Raw genomic sequence first — 23,647 nt, 5'->3', positions numbered from 1 at the left:
CGTTTCTTTCTAAATCAGTCTATTGTGGGGGCTAAAGTCTGAAACCCACCTAGCCAGCCCCTCAGCAGACCCCATTGTGTTTCCTCCTGGTAAATGTACAGTATGATTATTTGATTGACTGCTGCCACCTGATGCTAAGAAAATGCTCTGGGTTCATACTAGGGATTGTTGATTCTATTAAAAGAAACCTGGATGGAGTTTATTTGTCACTGAAGCATTTTCTGCAGATGTTTCTACTACAGAGATGTTCAGTCAGTTAGGTGTAAAGATGTGCTGAATAGGTCACCATCACTTAGGGTCAGGGAAAAGCTACCCCCAGACACACAATTAACACAGCTGACTGATTAATTACCTACCGAAAAATCTGGCTAACAAACCATCCATCCAGTTAGATCTTTATTTGCAGGCTCTGAGCCTTACTGAATATTTTCATTTAAAAAAAATACTGCACTGTTTTTCTTTCTAGAAAGGAAAAATATTGGCCGACGTGTTATCCCATTGGAATTAATCACAATGCAGTTCACATTACAACATGCAAAGTAACATGTGTAATGCAGCCTGACGTGAAGAAGATAGTAGTAACACCACAAAAGGAATGAGTTATGAATAGTTCCAATGCATCTCTGGGAACACTGCATTATGAAGAGACCTCTCCAACCTCTGTGGGGCTCATTTAATCAAGGTGTTTGGGAACTGATCCCTGCAGTTTGTTTCACGGGGTTGGAAGTGAACCCACCTTTGCAGATTCAGTGGGAGGCGTGGGGTCAATGACGTTAAGCCTTTAAAGGTAACTCCCAGCCCTCTGGAGCAAATCTGAGAACCTCTTGCCTCCTCCCTTATATGTCTTTAGGGGGAGAGGTGACTGGAGTTGTCACACAGCTGTTGAGGGTTCACGGTGTTTTCCAAGGCATACTGTATGGAAAACCTTCATCGCCTGTTTGAAGAAATCTGACCTGCATGGGCTTAGGTTTACTGGCACAGGCCAAACTTGAACCCAGGCTGTTGCATTCGTGCTGAACATTTTCCACAGCTGTAACCGTGAGGCAGAATCCTGGAGGCAAACTAACTCGGGCCCTTCTGAGCTGGTGGCTTAACTACGTCTCTAGGGTGTCACTGATTTTATCAGATATCTTTATCACACTTTTGTAACATTGGGTCAATCGCTCCCTAACCACAGATTTCAGTGTCTCCATACCCCATTCGGGCAATACCAAGTGCCAGCAGCTGGAATTGCACAAACAGTAAGTGCAACACTTTATACAGCAACACCAGGAAGAGACAGGCAGGGGATCTCTTGTAAATATTTCATTAAACACTGAAACACAGAAAGATGTTGTCTGAAAACAGATTCATTTTTCTGAGCAGACAATAAGGTAGGGAAATGGTCATCTTAATCCCCAGTAATTATTGCTGTAATAGAATGTCCCTAAAACACACTTTCTCCATGTAGCCCCTTGAAAAAGAAGTTGCAGCATGGAGGGTGGGGAAAGATAGGTGTTTGGGGCCAACTTCTGCCCTCAGATGCATGCACATAGCTCCCACTGATCACATGTCTGTCTGATGGGGAAATTTGGCTCTTAGAATGCTAGTGTGTTACCTGAGTGAGATAGGTCTAGTGCTTTATAACATGAGGCAAAGCATGAGAATTTTCAGGCCAAGTGTTTTTGAGGTTCTTTCTAAAGTTATAAGGCAAAAATCAGGCTTAGGTTAGAATATTGGTTAATCATAGGCCCTGATTTTGCAATGTGACGGACATGGGTGAAGCCTTCTGCACCTGCATGGCACCCTGCTGAATTGGACTCTGTGTGGTTGCTACTGTCTGCTCACATGCATCCCACAGCAGGGATCTCATGCATCCTTGAGAACTCCTTCTACTTGTGTATATTAATTCCTACCATGAGGAGACCCATCATCTCAATGGGAGTACTCGCAGTAGCAAGCACTACGTCTAGTAGAAAGTGTTTGCCTTGCTCTGTCTATAGCTATGGAGCTATGGCTCCATCATACATTGTTTTTCTGTAAATCTGTGGTCCTGGGGAATCTGGAAATGGCATATCCCTGCTAGCTGGTTGTTTGATTTAACCATGGAATTAGATGAACATTCAGAAAACAAATGGGTTAGACAGAGCCCAGTTCTCTCGCCACTTCATGCATGACGCTCCCATTGAAGAGTATGGTTTTTATTGGTAGGTTTCTGAAAAAAAAAGAAACAACTAGAATGGCTCCCAAGGAGGGTGTCTTGTGGGAGTTTCATGCACAGAGCAGCTACAGAATCAGGCCATTAGCTGATGGCTTGTTTGTTTGTTTTTTTAAACTATGAACAACCCTTCATGGATATCCTATTTCTCTAACAGCTTTCAGCACGGGTTCTGACAAAAGTTAAACACAGAAATTCAGAGGTTCATGCGCCTTTCAATGCATGTATAATTTTCATATGAATTCTCATGCAGAGACTTTACCCATAAGTACCTGGGTAAAATTTCATGACGAGATTTATCTCCTTTAAGACAATTGCTGTTGTCCCCTCCCCCCAGCCCCTTTCTCTGCTAATTATATCTTATAAGTCCCTCACTATCTAAATCCAGACATTAACATTTCGTTACCTACATTCTGTAGTCAGACGTTGCAAAGATATCTAACACATGTTATAAAAGTTATTACTATGGTACTATATATAAACAGCTTTGCATAAGAGAATAAAGTCTGCCATATTTAGAAAATGCAGGTGCTATGTAAGCCCCTTTTTGAAAGAAAGAACTTAGCTCAGTTTCCTTTGAAGAACCAGAGACTTGAAACTGAAAACTTTATTAATGCCATTGTCTCCTTGTATCAGCAGGTTCCAGAGAGATTCCTGGAAGTGGCTCAGATCACGTTACGAGAGTTTTTCAATGCCATTATCGCAGGCAAAGATGTTGATCCTTCCTGGAAGAAGGCCATATACAAGGTCATCTGTAAGCTGGACAGTGAGGTCCCTGAGATTTTCAAATCCCCAAACTGCCTACAAGAGCTTCTTCATGAGTAGAGATTTCAAAAACTATTTATGAATGTATGAGAAGTAGCAGTCCCCTTTTGATGCCCAAGTTGTGTGTATCTTTATTTTAATTTCCTATATAGATATATCATATACATATATGTGTGTATGAAATCAGACTATAGGGGGCTTTTTTTTTTTGGTCAGTTACAAGGGGGAATAGTTATTTTACTTCACCCTTCAGTTTACTTTTGCCCAAGACCCTTAACATTTGGAGAATAAATGGGGTTAATTTTCAGGGAGAAGAATTTTGAAGTGTGTAAAAGCCTGTCTTAGCAAGTTAGGGCATTATGTTTTAAAATGCTTTGTCAGATTTATTGCTTGCTGCAAAGTGGCATTTTGTCTGAGTGAGACTCATGTCACGGCACAATATTACAAACAATGAAGTTTATATTATGTTTATACTGCTAAAGGTCTGAACTCTGTGAAGTTACTTCATAAGCTTAGAGCATTATTTTATTTTATTTTACTTTGCTTTTTAACAAATAAGGTAGATTTTGTTTCATATTTTTAAAAACTACAAACATCCATTTTAGGTTCTCACTCCAAAAAGTGATACCCCAAAAAGGCAAACCCTATTCTTCAAGCTTTCCCTTACACGAATAACATGTTCCCTGCCCCAGTAATTAACATGCCAGGTAATTTTTTTTTATTGAGGCAAAGCAATTTTGCACAAAACAGATACTATTCTTGCAGGGGGAAGCCAGTAATTCATGCACAATATTGTATCAACCACACTAATTTTATAATATGGTCAGCTTACTTAACCGGAAGCATTTCACTCTCCATAAAGTAAAAACAAAACCTTTCATCGTGCTATATTGCTGTGTGTTGGTCATATTTTAATTGGCTCTTAGCTCTTGAAATTTATTCTTTACTCCGTTTTTTTTTCCAGGCATAAAAAAGATTGCTGCCTATATTTGATAGTTAGTATTTTGCCCTGAAAAGCAATTTTTTGAATTACCTTTACATAGCAAAAGAAAGCATTTTAGCCCAAAAGCTCCGAGGCAAAAAGGCCCTTTGTTTGTAGCTGTAAAATATAATCAATCTTTACCTAGTCACAATCATAAAATAACATTTTTATAAAAATCCAGTAAACCACACACAAAATGTACAGTAGTGTACTGTTGACTATGCAGAGTTAAGATGGCCAGATTTAATTTTTGCATTACTGGTAAGTGCGTCATCAAAAACAAATCTATCTGATCAGAGTGCCACATTTGCGTTCTAAAGCAGAAGATGGTATTGACCAAACTATGAGTACAGTGTAAAGTATATGAAAGTTTTGGATTCATCTGAATGATATGTCACAATCTGTGAACATAATGCAAGAAAGCTAGCTGCTAGTTTTTATGCTTTCTTCCGTGGGTCTCCTTTTTATTTTCACATTTTCAAAAAGGTATAGTGTCCAATAGTTTGGGGTGGTTGTTTTTTTTTTAAAGATTCAATGGCACTATGTATTTGTTATTTCCTCTGTCATCTTTTGCACAGATGCAGTAAGAATTTAGTGTTATTTTGAATGGTATTTTCCCCTTAGGTAATTTGATACAAATCTAGAGAAAGTTACAGAATAGCCAGTAATATTTAGGCCATCTAGGACATCAATATTTTATTTCTTTAACTTTATTTTAAAATTGCATTTTGACTTTGGAGAGTGAAAGTTTACCCATGTGACTAAAGAGCTGACCTGATCATTGCAATTTCACTTCATTTACAAATACTGCTGATAGACAGAAATGTATGAAAGCAATTATTGTCAGCACAAAGCCTTAAAAACCTGCTGACTTCAAATTAAACAGCACAATCCTGCGATGCCCTGTCATTATTTTCAAGTACTGGCAGTATCTGTGGAGTATAGGCAATGCAGACAATAGCATGGGATGAAGTGCCAACATTTTCACTATGCATTAAAAGCAAAACAAATCTTCTTGATCTTAAACTCCCTGTGAGTACCTAATACTGTAGGCATCCATAGAGTAGACAGCATGTGTCATTCTTTTATTTTGTGCAGGATTTGGTAACTATTACACTTCGTAAAGATGTAAATCCAATCAGTTCCAAGTAAGAAAGAAGGAAAATTGTGTTCATGCACTTTTTTTTTTCTTTTTTATTGTTATGGGAGGAAGGGGCATAAAATGCTCAAGTTCTAATACGATTAGTTCTTCACTGGCAACCCATTAAATACAAAATATAACACTGCATTGCCTCCTTGGACATAATAAAGTAAAGCCATACTTTAGTCATACTACATGGACATATTACTAGATACCGTCTCGATCTGTGATATAACCATTACTTTTATTATATTATATTCTTATTATTATTATATTATTTGGCCTCAATGTGATTCTAATAATCTAAATAAGTGAAACTGTGTACTCAACACTAGATGTTGTTGCATTTATTTATTTATTTATAAATAGCATAATCTCAATAGTAAATGAGGCATAGGAATTAAGAATAGAAATTTCATTTTAAAGAGAGAGAAAAATCAGTTTTTTGACCTGGAAAAAAAAATTGGATCATTGCAGTTATGGTGATTTTACTGCATTATAGCCATATTGCCTTTGTGCCTCCCAATACATTTAAAAATATAAAGATAAATATATGGCATAACTCTTACTAAATTGTAAATAGAAATCAGAATCTTTCAAACAATCTCAATACTGTTTACTTAAAAACTATGGCTAAAAGGCAGGAGGCTACTTTTATTGTAACGAAAAAAGTTTACGTAGGGAAAGAATTTAAAAATCCATGTAGAAATCCCATGTTGCCATTCATTTACTGCTAATTCAGATTTATTTCTGCATATAAACTTGAGGTTGTAGTCTGTGCCTAGACCTTAAATGCACCAGCGGAAGGATTAAAAAAATCCTTCAAAATACCAGTTTTTTCCCCACAAGTACAATTGTTCTTGTGCCTTCTGTGGCTTACAATTTTCATCTTTTAAACATTTTTTTTTCAATTACTACAGCTGCAATAAACACTAGATTTTTTTTTCCGGCTGTTTGACATAATGTTGATAGCTATGCATATTTTGTGTCTTTTTAAAAAATTTAAAAAAACAAAACAAAACAAAGCAGGAGAATACGTTTTTGAAGAAGAGAATTTTTAGAACAGTTTGATAATGCAAATTATTTTTTTCTCAATTGTTTGAGCAGCATTCAAGTTTTGAAAATTCTTGTAGAAGCCAATTTTTTGTAACTGTGGTGCAAATCTTGTGTTTTCTTAGCATATTGAAAAGTAGTATAGAAGCAATATTTCATACGCAATATCTATGTGTATACATATACACACACATATACATACATGTAGACATTACATAGATATGTTTTTATGTATATACACACATAAAATATGCGTATGAAGTGAAAAGCTTACCTTTTTCCTATCTAGATTAAGAACCTATTTTAGACATTTGTTATGTTTTGTGAAAAGAATGTTCTATTTGAAATTACAAAACATTTAATTCTTACTGTATCTCTGGTTGTTTAATGGGAACGTTTCACACTAAATGGTAAACATGTGGAAGATGTTAGAATGTAGTAATTATTTAAGGAAGTGTTCACCCATGTATTCCTGAGGTTTGCTTTGTGCCTCTGAGTATTATTTAATTAAAAGTGTTTTAAGTTTGCAGAATCTTTGTTACTGTACCAGGTATGTGGGTGAACATGGAAAACTGAGGGGAACTTTTATAAAGCAATGTAAATATTCAATCTTATGGTTGTTCTTGCATAAAGACATAAGATTTTAATAACTACATTCTGAAAACATCTGCTGAAATTTATAAGAAACACTACAGTAACTGTATAGATATAAAGCATTCTTGAAAATCCAGCTCTCTGCTTTTAAATGATAAGTCTCTTTCATCAGATGTCAAGGGCATAGGTGATACAGTTTCTGTACAATTACACAATTTTTTTCTATGTACATGAAGTCATTTAATAGCAAAATGTTTTTTCCACAGGTTAATATTAACTAAGAAATAAGGGTGAAGATTTTGTGGCTTTAAAGATAGGATTTTCACCAGCAGCATTGAAAGAGATATATATATCTATAGATATAGATATATATAGAAAAAAATGGAAAGTGGTTTACAAAACCCCCAAAATGAGCACTGTACATGAGAAGTGAAAGCAAAAACTATATTTGCCATGTGTATTATATAGAAATCATTGGTGTTAATAGTGCAAATGTTTCCTTCTGGTACCAACTATGTGTTTGAAAATTCCAATAAGCATTGTTTTCAAAAAGCTCCCCTTAAGGAATGTAACTGGTTTATATGAGTAAGCAGTTACTGTATTGCACTTAAATGTTCTGTTGAAGGAAATGCAATTTTGTTTTCTGTAGAACTGTTGGTTGTAAACCATCTATAAACTGAAGCTGAAAATGCTCATATTTAGAGCTGGGATGAAAACTGGTATTTAACCTTTGCATCTTCTTAGGAATATCTTTTTTAATGTATGAAAGGTGGTGGCATTGTGACTTTTTAGTCTCTTCATCTGAGCCACAATCACCTCTCTTCCCTAAACAGCCACCTTCAAAAATGCACAATTGTACTAGGATATGTAGAAGCAAATCTAGAAGAAACAACAAGTTTATATTTTACCTAAAACCCAATCCTTGCTGCAAATTTTAAAATGCATTAAAGTACTGCTCAAGTGGGGAAAAACCCAACAACAAATACTATAACAAGAATTTGTTATTTTCATGTAATATGAAATCAGGAGTCAGAAAAATGCATCTTAAGTTGGTTTTACTGCTGCCCAGAAGAGTCAAAGGTTAAGGTTTAAACTGATATTGTCCCAGCCATTACTCATATGTATATAGTTACAAAAGTGACAAAACACTGCCTTTATATTATTTAGCAATATGTTGTAAATAGCATTATTAAGCTCTTTTTTGTAATAAAGACCCTTTAATTTGAAGATAGAACAATAACTGAACTGATAAAGTCAATTTTTGATTTTTTTTTATTTTATTTTTTAGCTAGAGGCAATTTCAACTGTGGATTTTTTGTTGTTGTTGTCTATTGTTCTGAAGACTTTGCATAATTTATTGGTTTAATTTATCCTAATTTATTTGATGAAGGTGTACAATTTTGTATTACCAAGGATGTACTGTAATAATAATTGATGATATGATAAAAACAATAAGACTCCCCTGTCCATATGGAAAAAAAAGTGCAGTAGACAATTGACTGAAAAAAAGTTACAATTCTAGCTTGGCAGCTACTAAATTAAAAAGAAAAGAAACAGGAAAAAAATTAGGGGGGGGATTTTATTTTGTGTGTTTTAAGCTTTTGTATACTCTCCAGACTTTTACCTTTTTGCTTTGTACCACTTAAAGGATACAGTAGTTCAATTGCCTTGTGTGCCTTCCATCTTCTCTAAACTGAATGTATGTGCAGTATATATGCAAGCTTGTGCAAAATAAAATATAAATTACAAGCTCATTGCCATTGTTTATATTTCTTTCTAAAAAATATTTCTTTATTGAGTCCCAAAACAAAATGTGAATTACTGGAATCAATTTACTGTGAGAGAATGTAATCCCATTTACGGTTACTCCCCACCCCCACTCCCTATTTGGAATTATTTGTTAATGAAACCTGCCGGCTATCTTACAAAACTAATATATATTTCCTATGGCATTTGGGATGCTTACAGTAAACAGCTATATTCTGTTCCTACAACTTGCTGCTGTTATTAAATGTTATTAAATGGCACCTTAGGCCCAGATCCTGTAAACACTTATGCACATGCTTAACTTTAAGCACGTAAGTGGTATTCATGTATTTAAACGCAAAGAAACCGTATAAAGTCTCCATCCCACAAATACTTATGCACCTGTTTACCTTTAAATTCTCCATTATAATTAAAAACATAAACATAGCAATTGCCATACTGGCTCAAACCAATGATCCATCTAGTCCAATATCCTATTGGCCAAGATGTAAAACCTCCACAATGCATGTAATTTTGTAATATATCACACAATTTTTTTTCCTGACTGCCTGATGTGCAGCTCATGTCCTAAAGCATTAGAACTGGCAGCCCTTTAGACCAGTTTTAGCTAGAATCATCTCAGAAGCTATTTTTATTCATGACAGCATTTAATCATTTCCCCAGTGTATTTGCTTCATCAATGTCCTGTGACAGTGAGTTCCACAAGTTAGTTAGATGTTGCATAAAGAAGTATGTCCTTTGACATGGTTTATGTTTGCGCCTTTTATTTCATCATCTTTCCCCTTGTTTTTATACCATCATAAAAGAAGCAGCATCCACATGGCAGCCTCTATCATTTTATCATTATTTTAAATACATCTATTAGGGATCCTCCTTTCCAAACTAAATAGTCCTCAGCATGTTATGCTATCCTTATGCAAATTAATTCCTTACACGCTATACCACTAATAATTTTAATTGTTCTTCTCTACACCTTGACTATTTCTGATGTTGGTTTTGATTAGTTGGTTGTTTTGTTTCGTTTTTTAAGATGAGAAAAACAATGTAGCAATCAAGGTAGGAATGTATCATTGGTTTACATTAAAATACTTCTGTAGTCTTTTCTTTCCCGGTCTTAAGTGAGTCAAGCATCTGATTAGCCTTGAACTGATATACGTGGGCTTTTATAGGGTAGTTTATTTTCAGCATGCAGTCGTTGACGTTTTTTTTTTTTAAAGGAGAAGTGTCTTGTAAATGTTTTCATCTAAGCTCATTTCTTCTCAGATTTTTGAGTGATACAGCCTTTAGAGACCACAGCAATGATCTGAGGGTGGTATATAGCCTTTAGCTTGCATTCAAACTACCAAATGAGTACTTCATCTCTCCAGCTGTAATTAAAACTGTGGGTCTTTGAGAGCTCTGTGGTACAGTGTAATCATACTATGGGATAATGTCCGTTAAAGGCAATGGAATTGCATCCATAAGGCCAACAGTGATTTCGGTCTGAGATGTTCTCCTTTGACCTGTATCACAAATAAATTCACTGGTGGTTCTCTTGTCTCTCCCCACTTAGACACATTACAAACCCACCACACCACTGGTCAGGAATCGTGCTGCTCAGGACTATTTCTTAAGAAACTGGCTGACACATGGGAATTTGCTAATTTTCTGGGTTATCTGGGGGGCTGTCAACACCGGGCCATGAATGATGGAGGTCTGACAAGATTAACAGGAGGGCTGTGCTGACACTCCAGAAACCCTTATCTTCAAACCTGTGCTCCTATGGCTTCAGAATGGCCATAACGTCCAGGAGGAAGCTGCTATGGGACCCCAAAATGGCTAAATGCTGGGAGGGGTAGCTAATGAATAAGAGCAGGCAAGCAAGGAGAGAGAGGCTAGCCATTTGCTCAGCCAAGAGCAGAGCAGGGGCTTATGGAAGAAATGAAAGTTATGTGGGACAGCTTGTTTTGAAGAGGGGGGGAAAGGGCATTTACTAGCTCAAAGAGAGTGGCATGTCTTGTATTGAGGCCGGCATTTGGGGGAGATAGCCCTCAGGTTCCAAGAAAGGGTACCTCAGGGTCTCAAGAGCTAAGGTGCATTGGCAGAGCTGTAAGCATAGTGGCTACCACCACTCAGCCTGTCTGTAGACAGTGCAGTTAGCCCCTCACAATTCTGTCATGACATTTCCCTCTCAAAATAAATTTATTATTTGAAATACAAAACACCATTTCTCATTTTACCCTGCATTTGGAAATGCAAAGAGGTTCAAACTCAGAGCATTGGGTACCCCAGAGCATTGGGGACGTTCAGATCTAGACTGGAACTTTGCAACTAGCCCCTATCTTTCTAAGCAGCCAAGCCAAACTCCCCTGGCACCAAATGCCCTGGACGTTTGGAGAAGTTCAGTGCCACACTTTACAGCTCTATTTGGAAGTTCCTCAGCGCTGCTATGTGGAATTTTCCAATTAGGTAAATCTCTCTGTCATTGATAATAACACTGAGACCTAATAGATCTTCCCCATCACCAGCGTCTACAAGACCGAATGCAGAATGTTGCACTGTGGTTTGCGCATGCAGGGGTTAATTGCTCTCATTCTCTTGGTCTCTACCCCTATTTATGCCCAGCCTAGGCTGTGCCAATACAATTTCCATGGAGATGATCATTCTGAGTCTTCCTTCTCTGTTAAGAGGAACAGCGAATTGACTGTTGCTTTGCTGATCTATTACCATCTTTTGGAAATGAAGGGAAATAAATAAGTCACGCCTCTGGATGCGTTGCAGCATTTCCCCCAAACAAAAGGATCTGATTCAATGCAGATTACCCTTTTTCAAAAAAAAAAAAAAAAAAAAAAGCTCAAAGGATGTACCGTATAGCAGAATACAGCACAGACCAAAAGAGAAAATAAGATACGTGATTAAACATACTGTTTAGTAGCTGTGGAAAACATACTTTGTGGTACCATAATTCTTAAAGTCATCATAAATAAACTGGAGGGTGCATGTTTTTGTTTTCCCCCTTGCTCTGAAAGGATATGTCTACACAGCATTTTGGAACCTCCCAGCCCAGGTTAACACTCTAAAAATAGCTGCATTGTCAGTGGTTTGACGTTGTGGCTTGGCCTGGAGCCTGAGCTTTGAAACTCCCCCCTTCCTCCCCCCCCAGACTTCAGACCCAAGACAACATCAAAACACTGGCTACACAGCTATTTGTAGAGCTCTAGCGAGAACCTGTCCACCTGGGCTGGGAGGGTGTGTAGACGTACCTGACGAATCCGAGTCGTGTAACTTTCAGGGCATATTGCAAGGTCTATCTGTTTTCCCAGGATTTCAAGAAAGGGAAGGGTGAGAGTGGTTTAAAGATTGATGGGGGAGTCCATAATTTATGGTTTATTTTTGAGTTTTTTTAACGTACCTAGAAGAGGTGAAAGGAGAGGTGAAGAATTTTGTAGCAGTCCAAATCAATCCTGTTTGGCTCAGGTTAGCCTGCTGCCTTCCAGACCTGCAGCGCATAGTGAAACACTGACTCCCATGCAAAGAATGGAATTCCCCACCACTGCCCTCTGCCCAGAGGCCGGGAGAATGGGACTGCATTTTTATGAATAAATCCCTGTCAAATGAATAGTGGTACTTTCCTATTTATTTGGGAGTCAGTGTTAAAACAAGCTATTTGCTTCATAACAAAACTCACGACAATAAGCTGCTATTTGTGCTCAAAAGAAATTAATTGCATGCACAGTTTAATTTTATTCTTTAAAGTTAAGCTATGTTTGGGTCTACAGCTTGGCAACAAAAAGGCACACTAGTAGTTAAAGAAACACTACCAGTTCTCCGGTCTCGGTTTGCAAGAGACACGCCAGTTGGGCAGCTGTGGGAAGTGACAGGGGAGAACGCATGTTGGAGAAAGTCTTGTGGCAACAGTGGCCAGTTTCATTATGGCCACTGCCAGACTGTGAAACAACTCTTGGGGCTTGAAATCCTATTGCCTATTAAAACTGGGCATGACAGCTCTTTTTTATGCTTCACCAACCAGAGATAGAGCTGGGTCCTAGGGGAAATAAGGAAAAATATTTATTACAAGTGTTTAACACCTTTTAGTACAAAACAACCCTACTATGCAGCACTCAAGGATAATTCATGCCAGCCCATGTAAAACCAAGGGAAATCGCTGATAAACTCAATAATTTGGTCCAAGCTTTCAAAGGAAGAGATGAACCGCCCCCAATCAAAATCCCGAGTCCAAACTCCCTGAATTGTGGGGTGCTTTAGATCCTTTTTCATAATGGTTACTATCCCTAGTTCAATAATTTGCTAAAACCCTGGATTCTGACAACCCTCCAAAATTGGGGTCTGACTGAACCCTGGATTTAGATTGAAGAGACACCATTTAAAATGGAGATGTATCCACATTAGAGGCCTGGCTACTATTGTGAGCGTATTTAGTAGAAGTGGGCCATGTCACAAAACTCGGATCTGGATCTTGAACACCTCTGTGCAGGGCTTTGGTTCTTTATGAAGACAATTAAGGGTCATTATCCCCATGTTACAGATGGGGAAACTGAGGCACCGGTTGGTGATGTGACTTGCCCAAGGTCAAACAGTAAGTCAGTTGCAGAGCCAGGAATAGACCCAAGCTCCCTGGACCCCCCTCCCCACTCTCATGTTCAGTACACTGCCAATCTTCAGTGTTACTTATTAACATTTACTGTTACTTGTTAACAGTCTGGACAAGGTCTTCATGGCCAGTCCTTGAAAAGCCCCCATTTTAAATTGTGCAATCTGCATGCTGTTACTGTTCCAGTTTTATTTCCTAATATAAGTGCTGCTGTCTGGCATCCTTTGCATCCTATGATCTACCGGCGTCAATATTTTTTAATATTGTTTACCCAGTGATATGCTTTCCCAGAATTAAGGAGATACAGAGATATTGGTGGTTCTCATCTACATGCTACTGTCACTGTTTGAGGATGTTCTAGTGCCTGTTTTTCCTGCCCCTTCTGTAGAGTGAGGAAGGGGCTAACGACTGTACAGCATTCTGTCTAACTAGAAACCTCCAGACCCCTCAGCGATTCTGCACCACCACAACAGGACCCCAGCACAGATAGGGACAGACTGCTGCTTGCCTTAACATGGTGCTTCTGTGCAGGGGACTAAGGATCTGCTTATGTTATGCCCCACCCCTAAGTCATTGCATGGGCTGCCCAGATCACAAAACCCAGGCACGTAGTGGAAGAGCAGGCTCTGCAGGGTCACTGCTCCTCGGCTCAAATCAAGCTGGGGGTGGGGGAGAAGGGGCGGTGGTTAACCTTAGCTCCACCTCCATCCATGCACTGAGCCAGTGCACAAGGAGACATAAGCATCACCCTGTAAAGGGCTGGACCTACAGTTCTCTTCCTGGGCTTCTCCTGGAGCAGCACAGTGACATACCACTTCTCACTTGGGGCTTTAAAAAGCTCAGAAGCTCTTCAGAACAGGGTCCTTCTTTCCTTACATAGCTATGGCATGCCATGCAGCAATGCACTACACACAACAAATATCATAATGAAAGTACAAATCCAGAGGTGGATCCTCCCTCTGTAACAGGACGAAGCAACATCTCAGCCCTGGACACCCTCAAACTTCACTTTGCAGCTTGAGCTCCCATTTTGTGGGGGAAGGATAGGGCTCCTTCTGCCCTCATGATCTGACACCATAAAGATGCTGAGCCCATATTAGTGCTGACTGAACACTTTATTCCATATTGAAAAACAAAGAGGCCGCCTCGATATTAGAAGCACGTAGAGCACAGGGATTGATTTCACAGCACACTGTAGCAGAACTACATAAACATAGTCTGTTCATGCTGGAACGCCTGATGCTTCCCCCACATCCGCCGTTGCCAGCGTACACTCTCGGATGGGGGCAACAGGCGAATGGGACGCTAGTCCCAGAAATTATAGAGCCAGGTAGGCAGATCATCAACATGTCCAGAATCACAGCTTTATTCTAGTCTCACATTGAGGAGAGTATTTTGGGCAATAACAAGAAAATGGTGGCAGCGACAGTAAATAGCAATGTCTGATGCTCCCAGCATAAAACACCCAAATGCTCTGTGGCTGTGTGTTTAGTTCAGAATGGCTGGTTGAAGTCAGGTTTTTTTCCCCTCAAGATTTGATATTTGTGTAAAGTGAGGAGTTCACTGTGCTTTTTAAATAGATAAATATATAATTTCTGATGTTATTTATGTTATTTGTCATTATGAACCACAAGGAATGCTTTTCTTCAGTCAATATAACTGACATCGCTTTTACCCTTAAACTGACTGACTTCTGAAGAGAAACCCAGAACAGTGCAAGGTTGTTGTATAACAGGGAAGAAAGGGGGTGGCGGGGAGAGTTGACTGTAAAAGGAAGAAAATTATCCCAATTCTAGCACTGCTGGAAAAATGTGAAAGTTATTGTGGCACAAAGAACCTCTTGAACTGCTCTGCCTTCCAAAATTTCTACTGCACTCTCTGCAGTTACTTGTGTATGGCAGAAGCAGCATCTTTGTATTATATGAACAGTCTGCTTCATAATCAAATACCATCTGTCGCTACATCTGAACTTGTTTTCAACATCTGTGCGTTCTGGTCTTAACAAAGCTTTAAAAACTAATTCAAAAACTTTCACAGATCACTGACTAAATATGGACATTTACCATCTTTCATATTGGTTTAAAATATTTCTTCTATATCTGCATTCCCTTGACTGGGAATAGTTAAGATGTATACACTTAGTTGCTTTATTAAGCTTATTTTCTAATGGCCTTGGGTAGCCAAGTGCAAAAGAGGGACACTTGCTCAGGCACCGAGAGGACCCATCATATTCTTTCTTGGTGCCAATACAGTCCCTTTCTGCCAATGAGAAACCTGAAAGTTGATCAGCTACCATACCCCAATTACTCAAAATGACACTACAGATAAAACGGCAACCAAGGGGAGAATCAACTGTATGGCTTATATGCTGCTAAAGTGCGTCTGAACAAATGGTGAAGTAAAATCATGAGAGCTCTCAGGAGGATAAGGACGATGTTACTTTGCACATGCTTCAGAAACGTGAAGTACATCTTTACCGAACTTTTGGCCAACCCACTGGCAGATGTTGACCAGTTTTGCTTATGTCTACATCAGTTGCAGAACACTAAAACAGAGATTGGAAATTTTAATTTAGTCAAGGCAGTTGGGCTAAAATGATGGCTTTTGTTGAAGCCATTAAATAGAGCTGCCTAATGAAGTACAGTACAGTACTGGCAAAGGGAGCCATGATGAGCTGCTGCAGATTCCAAACTGCAACCCTGCAAGGGGAAGAAGGAAGCTTTCAAGTCTTTAACTAAAGTGGAACGGCGACAGCCCTTGTAAAGCTGCACTTGATGTTTGTGTTTGAGGGCAGAACGCACTTGTACATTATTACCCTGACATTTTAACCATTAGTTGGAAATGTACTCTTTCAGTTTCTGCCATAGATTTCTCATTCCTATTTGTTAGAAAGTGAGCTAATAGAGAGTGTGATGAAATGATCATAAATTCACTTTCAAAGGTCATTTGGGTTCAGAGCCTAAAGATTGAATATGGCAAATTCTTAGGCATAGAGAAGAAGGTGGGGGCATGAGGGTCATTCTCACTGATGGGTTCAATGATTGATTCCACTATGCAACTATGTTTGCCCTTTAGTTGGCTGTTTAACACACAATAGCTATTATAGGTTCCTGGTCCATTATTCCTCTTCTTCCTAGGGTCAGTTTGTCGAGGAAGGAAAATACAACCTTGATGGTGATAAAATAAACTTTAAAATTATCAGGTGTTTGAAAACTGGAAGGTGTCTAATTGCTTTATAAAGAATGTTACACACACACAAAGGTTGATAAGGTAATCATGAGTGCTCCGTTGGACAAATTTCCCTCCATTTTTTATTGCCCCTTTTTGCTTATTTAATATTGTGCTATGTGCATTCATACAATCCTGCAATGCCTATCATTACTCTGTATCCTTATAAGATCCCACATACATCATACTGTCTTTTGAATGCAATTAGTAACAACAAAACAAAATTTGCTTTGAAAGTGTAAAATTATTTGACGTATACGATCAAATGAGTATTTTAGCACAAGGCAGAGCCAAAAATATTTTCAACCATTAGGGAAGACGTTCCATTTCATTGTTTGACGCGCGGTAGAGCATAGCGCAAGTGTGGCTGTAGTTAAGGGTTTGTCAGCATTTCCCTTGTAAGTCCAGGTTTTCCAGAGGATTGCTCTAACTTGCCAATTTCAAATCCCACGGGCTGACGCTCACTATACACATTGTCAGCCCAGATGCAAATTTCTGTTGTTGCTATTACCAAGTGAGGCTGCTGGTTTTTAGTTCACGGCAAGAGATAATGGTTGGGTGAGGTGGTCAGCGGTCTGGGGGGGGTTGCTATTGCTGTTGGTTTGGATTTTGTTGTGGTTGTTGCCATGGTCTGATGAGAATGGGTTCATTTTAAAAAAGGAATCTTGATGGTGGATTAGGGTGGAGATATTTTTTACATGCAGACACACAAAAAAGGGGCCTAATCCTGAGCCTGCAAGCCTTACTCACATTAGTAAACCTTACTCACGTGAGTAGTCCCATTGAATTCTGCCCTACATGCCTTCAAGTGCAGTGAAGGTCCATTCTGCAGCTGAATTCTCCAGGGGGAAGCTGGCTGACTCAGGTGAAACAAATCTTGGGGACTTCTGGGCAACATCATACTGTTGTTCATCCAGCATATGACCAGCTCTGCAGGCCAGTCAATTCACAAGATGGCAGTCACGTCCCCATCCTCATCCCACAGCCTTTCAGGTGCCTATTTCCTATCAGAGCACTAGGATGAAACAGGGACTGTGTTTCCGTGTGGGATTCTGAACAGCCCCTGCTCGAGGATCCAAGAGGGGTAAGGAATCTCCTTATTCTCTCCCCCACTCGCACTCTCACACTGGGATGGCTCATCTCTGACCCCAAGTAAGTCTTTATGGACAGAGACCATACTATGCATTTGTGGTCAGTATATCTCATGATCATTATCATCAATATTCCACACCATGGGTGGCAGAAATCATGAGTGCTGACAACTACAGCCTCCCCCTGCCCCAGAACCAGATGGTTCCCTTGGAAATTTTGACTCTGACCTTGGCAAATAATGAGCACTCTCAACTCTCATTGAAATCACTAGGGGCTAGGGAAGCGTGGCTCTTCCAGAGATCCTTAAAGGGCCCAATTCTGTGGACAGGGGAAAATAAAATGATAGCTGCCACTTGGATTTAAAAGGTTCTGAGCCACTCAGTGAGAAGAGAGGGCAGAGAAGGGGTTCTCAGTAGCTGAGGAACATTCGCTACACTTGCAGTATGTTTGTTTTGTTTCTTTTTCATGTATAAAAATCCCCTTATAACCCTGAAAAATGAGAAAGTTCTGTCCCTAAAGATTGTGTCTGTCACCATGAGACAATCCCTCATGTTCATCCAGAACAGAAGGAGCGATCAGGCTGCTTTGGTTTTATTTCTCTTTGTGGAGAAAACCTACCACTGTGCAGACAGCAAGCACAAGGCCCATGCAAACCCAAAGGCCCACTTAAGCCCCCTAAGACATTTAAGTGCTGCATAGGTCTCTGCAGAGGGGGGGATATTCACCCTGTGTCTGTAGGCATTGCATGGCATCGCTAATGATATCAGGGGAAATGTTCCTGTTTCTGGGTGCTCAGCTACCGAGCTACGCACTGCTAAGATCTAGAAGCATCACGTCCTACCAACAAGAGCTTAGTGGGGGGCTGAAGCAAACAAGATGCATTCTGGGCCAAATTCTGATGACACGAACATCACTGTAACTCTAGGATACAGCAGGTTTACACCAGTGTAGCTGAGAGTAGACCTGTGTATGGTTACACGAAGTGAAGAAAATATACCATGAGTGAAGGGATTGCAGCCATTAACTATTTATGTCCAGATTTTCACACTTCAGAGGTGTTTTTTGAATAAGAAATGTGAAGTTCCCTTTTGGGACAGCTGTTACTAAATCTACAAGGGGGAAAGACAAAAATGTGGCACTATAACAACGCAACTACCTAAAGAAATCCATGTATGAGAAATTGTTCGGATTGCTTAGCAGTTGCTCATAGGCTATAAGCTCAGAGTCTGCTGTGATGAGCACAGTATAAGAACCTGAACAGAATAGAATAGGGTGTCACAATTCTTTTAGGCCAGATCCTTAGCTAGTTCAAGGCAGCTCCACTGACTTGAAGGAAGCTTTGTCAATTTCCATAGCTGAGGTCCTGGCCTGTTTTGTTTATACCGTAACTCACACAGCCATCTCCAGTAGTTGGAGTCATGGATGCCACCTTTTTATATAAATCAAAGCCCCTGTTCAGCAAGGTATTTAAGCCTGTGCCTAACTTGAAGTCAATGGAACTACTCACATGCTTAATGTTAGGCATGAGCTTAACTATCTTGCTGAGCGGGAGCCCAAATTTCCAGTTTCTTGAGGCGTCTCACCACAAAATTCAAACTTTAGGATCAGAAGTTCCTTGCTAGAGGTGAAGATTTTGCCATAGGAAAGAGAAACTGGATTTGCCCTATATGAATATACACATAGCAGATACAACCAAAAATACCTTATCTCCTCCCATGACTTCCTGGTCAGAAGCAGCAGCAATATATATTTAGATATTAATTGATTATTTTATATAAAAGTATAGAATTTCTGAAACCAGACCTGGTTGTTGCTTCTATTTGAGTTTAATTCATCCAATCCTGGATTTGTCTGGGAACTACCTATAATAAAATAATAATAAAACTTTGCACTTCTATATCACCTTCCATCCAAGGCTACCTCAATATGCTTCATAAACATTCTATTATTATGCTCCCATACATTCCTTTACTGTCTTCTACTCTTCATCTGTAACATTTGTACTATTAACACAGCAAGAATAGCCTTACAGATAAACCAAGGAAAGGTTTTATTTAAAAGGATTGCAGAAAGGATTAGGTAAAGTTACTTGAGAAATGTGAAAGAAATTCAGTCTGCTTAGGTTGGCATATGTTCATTTTTCTAACATGTTATATGCTGAGTTCATAATAAAGGAAAATCCATGCTTTCTGCTAGGTCTGCTGTTATTTCTTGTATTAAAGAGGCATAATTCAGCTCAGACCACTCAACTTGTTGTGTGTCAAAGACACAAAGGAAGGGCACAAAAAATTGTGGTGAAGAAAATATGGATGGGGGGGTGTTTTTTATTATAAATAATATTTTCTAAAAGCTCAGCCTCACACTCAGATATTTCTAATTGAAAAGAAACAGGCAATAGGAGGATGGGGCTGCGATTTTAGACTTCTTGGGGTAGGGACAGTATCTTCATATATGTTTATATAACATCTAGCACACTGGGGCACTGATCCTAATTGGGGCCTCTAGGCATTATTGCAATACAAATTTTAAATAAATACTAATATTAATAAAGAATAACATCTTGGGGATATTTCCTCCAGGTACCTGGCTGGGACTTTGGGACAACCAAAGAAGAGACTGCTTGCCCCTAGGGAATCCTTCCCAGGTTTATAATGAGAACTCAATTTAATCTGTCCTGAGTGGATAATCATTTAGGGTAAACTTTACCTCTGTGCACAGGGCCAGTGCAAAGTATATACCCCACTAAAGTCCTTCCCAACATAGCACTTATGTCAGACTTTAGCAGCGAACAGGTTTGAAGTCAGCCCCCAGCACAGGGCTGAAGTTCACTGCACTGCAGAAATGAATCATCACAGTTGGTGGTAACGGACCTCTCTATCAAGTCTCAGTGCTTTGATTCAAGCAGAATGCAGGTATCTGGAAAAGGAGACACGGGGGGTTAAAATCAGGGAAATGTACCCCCAAGAATGGACAGTTGAAATAAATGGCTAAATGAATACTGTGCAGCTAGTCACAGAAAGGGGCAAAGTGACGCGCTGCACTCTAGCTAACTAGCCATGCATAGAACTCCCAATCACCACAGCGTCAGAGGGCCTCACACGTCACATGTAACATTGGCCTGGGAGCGCTTTGGGTAAGGAACCCCATCTGTCTTGTTATATGCCTACCTCAATTTTTAGGCATTGTAACAACAACAATCCTAATCAATAAGCCCAGGCTTGAGAGAGAGCCTTAAACGTGAGTCAAAAACATCATGAGGAAACTGCTAAGGGCCATGCTGAACAACAGACGGAACCAGGGCTCTGTGCACACTCAGAAATGCGTACGTTCAAACCCCAGTTTTGTGTCTGAAACCTGGGAAGCTGCTCACACAACTGGCATTTTCAAATGCAAAGGTGTGTGCACGTAACAGGCTTTTTTCCCCTTCACGGGCAACTCAGCATCAATGTTCCTAAATGGTATCCTAAAGGTACGAGTGTGCTATTGGCCTGGTGGATTCCCCATCTCCTAGTGTGTGTGGCAGAGGCATTGTGCTCCAGTGGCTAAGGCTAGCACTGGGCTGATAATCAAGAGACCTATCCTCAGCTCTGCCACCAGCTCACTGAGAAGATTCGGGTAAAGTCACTTCTGCTGTCTGTGCCTCAATTTCCCCTTTTGTGAAACAGATAATGATAGCTGCCCTCCTTTGTACAGCACTTTGAGAGCCTCAGATTAAAGACTCTCTATGTAAGTGCTAAGTATCATCAGCAGCAATTTCCTCTTCACTAAATCTATACTTCCTTCCCCCCCCCTCTAATTATCACAGTGACTGTCGCACTAGCCCAGTAAATTTGAGTCACTTGCCTCAAATTCCCTGGTATTTAATTTTTCATATAATTCTCAGAACCTATCACATATTTGTTTTGATTTATACAATATTGATCTCTTCTCTGACTTTCGAGCAGCTATCACCTTCCCCGCCTGTTCCCGGAGAATCTGCCAAGCCAGCAATTTGTGATTTTGTCATAATACATGTGTTTAGTTCTCTGAGTGGCTGTCATGAGCTTCTGGATCTCACAAATGTTACATTCCATCTTTATTCACACATTCTGTATATTGTATGTGGAAGGAGGTCGGTTTTCCTGATGCTAAGAATCAAGGCTTTTTACATCAATTCTTAGAGGTGCTGGTTGTTACCTTGCTAATTTTCTAATGGAGGAGGAGGAGACGTTTGATTTTTGTAGCATTTGAATAAATCCTTCTCAAAACACACTGGATAGGAAAAAAATTTAAGTCTTCTAAGCATCAGAAACTAAAACCTAGGTAGGGCAACATTTTCAAAGGTTCCTAAGTGACTTGGGATGCTTAGAATCATTTTCAAAAGTGACTCTTTCAATGAGATTTAACTAAATCTCTTTTGAAAATAGGAGTTAGGTACCAAAGTCACATGGGCGCTTTTGAAAATTTTACCCCTTGTCCATTCTTTGTTAGTTGTTTGGATCATGGCAGGTATGCGGCTGTAGCTGCCAAGACAAAATGGCAACATGCCATTAGTCAAGGGATTGCAGAATAGGGGTGACATTTTCCAATAAGGAACTGGCCCTTGTCAAAAGGGAAGAGAATACTAACGTGCTTCAACCAGTGATGTGTAAATAAAAGGAACAAACTCTTCCAGGGATCCCTGCATTCAGGGCCAGATTTCAATCACCTCCTAGATACTGGTGAGCAATTAGCCCCATGAAGAGTTCCACAGGGGGACTACTCAGTGTGAGTACAGGGAACAGAATCTGTCCTGATTTGCTGAGTGCCAACATCGCGTTTGGTGCTGTACAATGAATAAAAAATAAAGATAGCTCCTGCCCCAAAGAGCTTACAGTGAAAAAGATGGAAGCACTGAAGATGGGCTGCTCTGGGAAATTGAGAGATGGGGATGACTTAGTGTAGATTCTTTTCCAATATATATCAAAGGTTTAGCTGCCTTTCCATTTTTGCTGCTGCGTCCAGTGTCAGTAGGGAACTGTTCAGCATAAACACCTCCTGAGGAACCGTTCCAGAGCTTAATGCCAACCTGAGACAGCTGCTAATGCTGAACAACCTCATCAAGGGCCCACTGTCCCTTCCTGCCACTCCTCCTCCTCCACCACCACTGAAAGAACTGTGAAAAGACCAAAAGCTGGTGTACAGCCAACAAGAACTAAAGATCTTGCAGCTGGTTGTACCACCTGTGCCTTGTGAAATTCCAGCCAAAAACAACCTCCCTTCCCCTCCCCCAGATAACCCCTCTATTAAAGAGAAGGGCATAAAATCTGACAACTTTATAATCAGGGGAAGAGAGTGAAAGGGGGTGGCTCTGACTCAAGCACTGAGTTGGTTACGGAAGAGGATTGTTCTTACTGGTGCCAATGGATGTGGACAACTGACCATCTCTGTGGGCGTGCACAGCCGTTGTGGGTGATCTAACTAGTGAGTTCAAATTCACACACACTGTGCAAGCCACAGTGTGCCAAATATACATAGCTGTTCAATGCCACTCCGCTGAGCCAATGCCAGAAGAGGTCACATGATGTTTGCATTATTTGGGTTAATTTGCGGGGGATGTACAGAATCCATGAAGGAAAACACTGAATACGTGCTGCTCTGAGACTACAAGCAGAAATCTTCTCTGAGATCCAGGCAGCAGTTCCCAAATCTAATGTTCTGGATGCCTCATTGATGTCCATGGAGCTACACATATGTAGTGAGAGCAAATTATCTGAATCTGAGATCCACCAGGCAGATCTGAGAGCAGAAATTTGCTCTAAGAATGTTAGAAATAAGGTTAAAATCATTGACTTCCAAAGTGGTAAAAAAATTAATTTACTGGTTTGTATTTTCTATTAGTAATATGTTTTGATAGATTCATTTTTATTTCATCTGATTAGGAATAGGAGGAAGTATGGTTGTGTGAGGAGGGAATTATGCATCTAGACCCTACCTAATGTATCTTCCCAATATAGATATACACCTCTACCCCAATATAATGCGACCTGATATAACATGAATTCGGATATAATGCAAAAAAGCAGCGCTCTGGGGGGGCGGGGCTGCGCACTCCAGCGGATCAAAGCAAGTTCGCTATAAGGCGGTTTCACCTATAACGCGATAAGATTTTTTGGCTCCCGAGGACAGCGTTATATCAAGGTAGAGGTGTGTATCTATAGAGAAAGAGACTGTTTATATAGATATGAGCAATTAGATACACTGCTGATGGGTGCTATA

At 39.8% G+C, this 23,647-nt stretch overlaps 1 protein-coding gene across 9 annotated transcripts in view; it reads left to right on the top strand.

Annotated features, from left to right (window-relative positions):
- The window catches only part of PROX1 (prospero homeobox 1), a 53,734-nt gene extending 45,248 nt beyond the window's left edge, over window positions 1-8,486 (top strand). For 7 of the 9 annotated variants that reach the window (XM_034764577.1, XM_034764569.1, XM_034764575.1 and 4 more), the window contains one exon: window positions 2,834-8,486. In XM_034764577.1, the coding sequence (XP_034620468.1) occupies window positions 2,834-3,022 (189 nt within the window). In that variant the 3' untranslated portion in view covers window positions 3,023-8,486. The remainder of the gene's footprint in view (window positions 1-2,833) is intronic. The other 2 variants (XM_034764578.1, XM_034764576.1) reach the window with 1 other exon arrangement.
- The last annotated feature ends 15,161 nt before the right edge of the window (window positions 8,487-23,647 follow it).

The sequence above is a fragment of the Trachemys scripta genome, chromosome 3, assembly GCF_013100865.1.
Source record: "Trachemys scripta elegans isolate TJP31775 chromosome 3, CAS_Tse_1.0, whole genome shotgun sequence".
Classification (NCBI taxonomy): Eukaryota; Metazoa; Chordata; order Testudines; family Emydidae; genus Trachemys; species Trachemys scripta.
Note: the sequence above shows the minus strand (reverse complement) of the source record. Positions and strands in the feature narration are given on the sequence as shown.